The sequence below is a fragment of the Zonotrichia albicollis genome, chromosome 9, assembly GCF_047830755.1.
Source record: "Zonotrichia albicollis isolate bZonAlb1 chromosome 9, bZonAlb1.hap1, whole genome shotgun sequence".
Taxonomy (NCBI): Eukaryota; Metazoa; Chordata; class Aves; order Passeriformes; family Passerellidae; genus Zonotrichia; species Zonotrichia albicollis.
The window spans coordinates 33,545,934-33,551,933 of NC_133827.1; the positions used below are offsets into that span (position 1 = coordinate 33,545,934).

Here is a 6,000-nt window from a genome sequence, read left to right on the forward strand (position 1 = left end):
AGTTGAATTCTAAGAATTGAGTTCTCATAAGCTCTGTATATCATAGAAGCAGCTTGCTGTCATATCCTCCTCTATTGTAACTGTAATGGGGTAGGAAAGCTAAATTCATTGCCTGCTATTCCATCAAATAAACAAAATCTACATTTGAGACAAGCCAATTCCAAAAGCATTCCAAAAATAAATTATTTCTCTTCCTCATCTGTGATTTCATAGCATATTTCATGGACAGTGGGGTCTGTCCTCCCCAGAATACACTGCTTCCATGAGAAAAACTACATACAATTACTGCAGATGCAAATTGAAGGGCACAGGCACATTCTGAGAACAGAAAGTCCTAAAGGTGTAAGTACAAGTCAATATTTCAAAACATCCCTTAATTATTACTCACTGGTCATGTAACAGCTTTTACAGATGAAGGCCACTCACTGCTGTGCTAGGCAGCAAGTGCACCTACAAGCTCTCCAGCAGAGGCATGTCCCCACAAACAATAAGCCCAATTAGTATGGTACTATGCAGGGGGAACATGTAGTTCAGAGTCTTTTATAAGCTACATTAAGGTCTCCAAAGACTTAAAAATCAATTGTTATCAGAACACACTGCAGACACTTATTCATGAGGTGAATATATGTATTCACAAGCTGAATAATTTTTTCTTGAATTTCAGCCCCGAAGTGCCTATTTCAAAGGTCCATATTTCTATAGCAACATTCCCATTAAGTGCCAGGAAATGTTGGATTAGTCCTACTTCTACTGCAGAATTATTTCAATTATGATTCCAGGAAGCCTATTTGAAAAGCTCCTGTCTTTCAGAGATGTGATCTTTCAAGCTGTGACCAAGCAGCATTTAAGCTTCCAAGGAAAGAATTGCAAGTTCTTTTTCCCTATTGTCATGAACACACTTGTGGTGGTTTGAAGCAGCATCCTTTCAGCTGGAAATAAACACAAGAATGGAGGCTTCAGGACAGAAAATGGAAAGCTGAATATAACCTTTTGCAATGCAAAGAAGAGACACACAAAAAAAGCTCTGGGACCTTGGCTCAATGGTAAAAACAGGTCTTTCACCTATAAAGATCATGATCAGAAAATCAACTAGACTTGTCTGCTTCAAGTTAAGAAGGACACAGGAAATGCAGCAATATAGGCAACAAAAAACCCAATGAGTCATATTATTGATCAGCCAAATGTACTTGTAGCCCTGCCAGAAGCAGTCATCACCACTGGCCAGGAACCAGTGGCCCTTGACTACTGTCCCCAGAGCACAGAGGACTCAACCTCACCCTAAAAGGGCACAGCATGTTAGCAAGAAGGCCACCTCATGCAATCAAAGTCTGCTGCAAAACAGCCTTAAACTTGCCTTCCACAAAGATCTGAAGTTAGTGGTGAAATAACAGCCTACATCTGCTTGCAGCTTGTTCCTGGCAATACAGCTCATGCTTACAGCTTAGTCATTTTCTGGTCAACCTAATTCAAATCCTGAGCCAGATTTTCTACAGGAAATTTGAGAGTCACAACATCTCTACTGATGGTACACTGGACCCTGTTGTCCAAGTGAGAGTTCCACTACAGCTTATCCCTCTATCTGAACTGCTGTGGTCCTACCCTTCCTCATCACATCAGCTCTCTGTGGTGTTCTGCCACCAGCTGTGCCAAGTCAATTTGGGCATCTAAACCCAATCCAGGTTCCATAAAAGACACGGTAGCAAAGGACAGGGCTCCTTCTCTTCCCTTGAAGCACCATTTTCTTCACAGCTTCTACCATTTCCTTACATGCAGAGGGAAAGTGCTTAACCAAACAGACAAAGCTCAGCTTTATGAAAGGGGAGTCTTTGCTCTTCCCTAAGCCAAGTATGCTGCTGAAACCAGAGCTTGTTTCAACTAGAAAGGGAAAAACTTGGTACACAAACATGAATGCCTACCGTAGATAAGGTGTTATGAATACCTCTCCTTTTACTTAACCTTAGTATTCTGCAAGCAAGCAGGATTTAATCTCACTAACATGTAGCAACAAATTCAGAGCTGTTTGTGTCTGTGGACTACATACACCCGAGCTGCAAGGGTAGCAAAACAAAAACAGTACCAAGGTCTGAGCTAGAAATTAACACAACCTTGGCATACTGAACAAGATAATTGCCAAGTAAAGTGGGAATCCTATCAGAGCCAGAAGATGCCATTAGCAAAACAAGTTCAGATCATTCTTCTACTCAAAGAGAACAAACAAGATAAAGTTCAATGTATGAGCTTGGATAAGCCCTTCTCTTACATCAGTAAACACAAGTTTATAGAACTCCTGTTTTGCAATCAATTATCTGTGTGTACTACCCTGTAGTCATAGGCAGCATATCAAATGGAAGGGGTAGAAGGGTAAAAAAGACCAGTAACAGAGTTAAGCTGACATGAAGCTGCCTCACAGAGATTTTCATGCCAGGCTGCACAGACATGCAGGATTCGGCTTACTTTCAGTCTCCACAAAAGAAAAAAAAAAAAAAATAAAAGTACCCACAAATATGCCAGTTTCATGATTTCATTTAATTAAAAATTTACAGGTAAGATAAGGCTTGTTTCCTTTAAAAGTTAAATCCTGATTAGATGATGCAGACCAAAAGGGAGAGATAACATGCAATGATTACTGCTGAACTCCACTGCCACTGGTCAGGAAACAGAGCTGCCCACCAATGGCATCACTGTTGTCAGCAGTAATTTGACAGAGCAGATTTGCTACTGGACAGGGCAGGGTGGGTGGCAAGCCCATGACATCAACATGACAAAAGCCATAAAAACCCTCGAGGGCTCGGCTGTGCATCGGTGCCTGCTGTAATGCAATCAGACACCACCTTGCTGAACACGGCAGCAGCACTTGCTGAGTCATAGAGCCTGTGGGGACATGGAGCTGCAGGGCCTGCAGGCTGCACTCACTGCTGCAGAGCTCAGCTCTCCAATCCCAATCAGCAGAGCAGCCCTGGGAAACCCTCAAACCCACTGAAACCAGGGAAGCTGAAATACAGAGTATCTCAGCAGCTACTGTAACACAGCAAAGATTAAGCCTCTTTAGAGGTCTTCACAATTCCTCCTTACAAATACAGAGAGTTCCCCTATTTCCAGCCCTCTCACAGGCAAACCATGTGGAATGACCAGCAGTACATCTGCAAGGAACTCATCATTGTGAAAATCAGACAGAAGCACTATTAACTTTATTAGTTTGTCTTGAGAAAAATCTACAGTGTGTATACATATATATCAGTCCTTTGAGTATTTCAGAAAAGGTAAAAAACAGGATATGCAAGAAAATATTAGCTGCTCTGAATGCTAGCACTGGAATACCTTTAACCTTCTTCAACTGGCAGAGGTTATTAGTTTCTGACCATATCTTTCATCAGCATGGGTGTTCCCACTTCTCTGAGCCTTTTTCCTAATAGCACTTGGTAGTATATGCATTCTTCCTAGTGAAAACAAGCTTTAAAAATTAGAAGCTCTGAACAATGACAGGCTAGCTTTAAGCCAGTGGTTATTTCAAGACCCAGCTCTCAAAATAAACTAGAATTATGATCATACCTCACCATGTTAAATACACAGATGTTCAAGAAAGTTTTCAATAATAATTACTTTCATCTGAGGGGAAAGTAAAAAAGTCAAGCTACTCGAGCAAGCTAGACATCTGTTTTAGAAAATTAATCCTTGAAACAACCATGGCATGATTAAGAGTTTTTTCAGCTGCCAAAACTGAATGGTGCATGATTTGTGCCGAGTGCTTCACTGCTCTTCCTTGGTTGTAATGATTCTCTAAAACATAAAGGTTTAAAAAAACTTCCTTGATTCACATCAATAGCTGAATACTAGAAAAAAGTTTTGCTCAAATGTTACTGAAAAGCCACACTTAAAAGTGAAAAATGCTTAGTAAGTGCTAAGACCTGGTATCAAAATAGCTACAGCACCCTTTGGAATGACCTCTTCCACACAATAGGCAATACTCATTATTGACCTTCAATGCAGCAAATCTATATACAGCTAGCACAGCAAAAAGGCTGCTGCATGCAATTTAATAAGCATAAAGAATGCAAAATAAACAATGAAAAAGAAACTGACCTTAAGTTTAGAATGCTGAAAACTAGGCTCTTCCTGCTCTTCATGCTGCACCGAGTCAGCTCTCTCCCTCACACTCCTATACCCAGGACTGGGTATAATGTACTCTTTTCCTATGTCGATGTCTTTCATCTTCTGTAAACGCCAGGGTTTACACGTGTGCTTTCACCTCAAGGATCTGAAAAACAATTAAATTCCCCTTCATTATGTGCCGTGCCCAATACACCAGTTCCTTTTAGTCACCTATTTTTAAAGTTAATTTTCAGAATCAAAATCAATACACAATAGTAAATGAGTTATATTACAACAGCACCGTAATAACGTGGCTTTCAAAGTCCATGCAAGACTAACTTCTCATGAACTAGTTTAAACATACCCTGAGGTAATCAAATAGTACAATGATCCTCAATGCGCTAGAGTGCTGTCATAGTTCCTCCCTTAGATCTCTGAAATACAATTATGCAATCTGACAGATTAAAGCAATAGCTACAGCATTTAGCTGAAACCGTGAGACACTCACCTGGGAAGACCAAATACACAAAATCTTTTGTAAAGAGTTTGAAATTACATATATACAATAATTTATTGGTACAAAGTTTTGCAAAACCAATCTCTCTGGAGAGATCACTTAATAACATTAGTCAGTAGAAACACTCTGGAGAAAACTGTGTCCCTTTTCCACAGCATTGCTCACTTACTCCATAGGCTTGAGCTATAATTAAGTACAGACATGCACAGGAATGAGTCACACCTTCAGTGCTGCAGGTTTCCACCCAGTCTATCAAACTGCACTGAAAGGTCAGAAGGAGAACCAGAGCCTGGAAGACAAAAATCACTCCCCTTTGCGAGACCCTGTTTTACAACTCAGTTTTATCGCATTCTGCCACCCGCCTGCAACTAAGGCGATGGGAGACGCCTGGCTGCGCTACTGTGGTCAGACTGCACCAGCGGCTCTGCCGGGCTGCGCGGGGCTGCCAGGGCTCCGCCGCGGCAGCATCTCTCATCTCTCCCCGCCGAGAGCACCGCGGGGCGGGGATGCTGCACCGCGGGCTCCGCGCCCCGCCCGCGGCGGGGATGCGGGACAGCCCCCCGGCCGGACACCCCCCCGCAGCCCGGGGGAGCCCCCTCCGCTCTCCCCCGGCCCCCCGTGTCTCCGCCGCGCCGCACTGCCGCAAGCACGGGAGCCGCCCCGCCCAGGGACAGGTGCGCCCGGCTGCAGCCGGGGCGGGACAGAGCGCGGCAGGAGAGGGCACCGCGCAGCCCCGTCACCGGGGGCGAGTTGAGGGGGCTGCTCGGCCGAGCTCCTGACAGGAGAGAGGACAGCAAAGCCGCCTCCTCACCACACCAAGGCTCGCCCGTCCCCAGCACCAGCCGCACTCACCTCCGCCCGCCGACGGCCCCGCCGCAGCTTCTCCGCTCCGCGGCCGCGAACCCAAACAACGCCGCTTATAGCGGTTCCGGCGTCCCCACTGCGCCTGCGGGCGGGCGCTGCGGCGGCCGCTCCTTCCTGGTGCCCCACGGGAGATGTAGTCCGCTCCTCAGACCTAGGCACTCATTCACTGCTGATAGTAAACTACATTTCCCTCAAGACCCCGCGCGGGCCGGCTCCGTTTGGCCGCGCCCCCGCCCCGCCGCGCCCCGCCCAGCCCCGTCCCGCCGCCGCTGCCGCAGCGTGGGGGGTCTGGAACGTTCGCCGCCCGCCGGGGCGGCCCTGCGGCGGGGCGGGCGCACCGGGGCACCGTGCCTCCGCGCTCCTCGCCGCTCGGGAGGGCAGCAGCGCAATGCAATGCAGTGCAGTGTAACGCAACGCAGCACAACGCAGTACCTGCTGAGCCGTGCCGTACCGGGCGGTACCGTGCAGTGCGGGAAAGACGAGTCCTTCCACCGAGCCAGTGCCCGTGGGAAGAATCGGGGTCCACTCTG

At 46.3% G+C, this 6,000-nt stretch overlaps 1 protein-coding gene across 4 annotated transcripts in view; it reads right to left on the minus strand.

Annotated features, from left to right (window-relative positions):
- Positions 1–5,616, minus strand: part of ABCC5 (ATP binding cassette subfamily C member 5) — a 43,030-nt gene extending 37,414 nt beyond the window's left edge. For 2 of the 4 annotated variants that reach the window (XM_005484873.4, XM_005484872.4), the window contains exons 1-2: positions 5,459–5,616; positions 4,081–4,255 (exon numbers count right to left, since the gene is read on the minus strand). In XM_005484873.4, coding sequence (XP_005484930.1) covers positions 4,081–4,209 — 129 coding nt within the window. In that variant the 5' untranslated portion in view covers positions 4,210–4,255; positions 5,459–5,616. Of the gene's footprint in view, positions 1–4,080; positions 4,256–4,828; positions 5,056–5,458 lie in introns of those variants that run through there. The other 2 variants (XM_014265486.3, XM_014265488.3) reach the window with 2 other exon arrangements.
- Between the last annotated feature and the right edge of the window lie 384 nt (positions 5,617–6,000).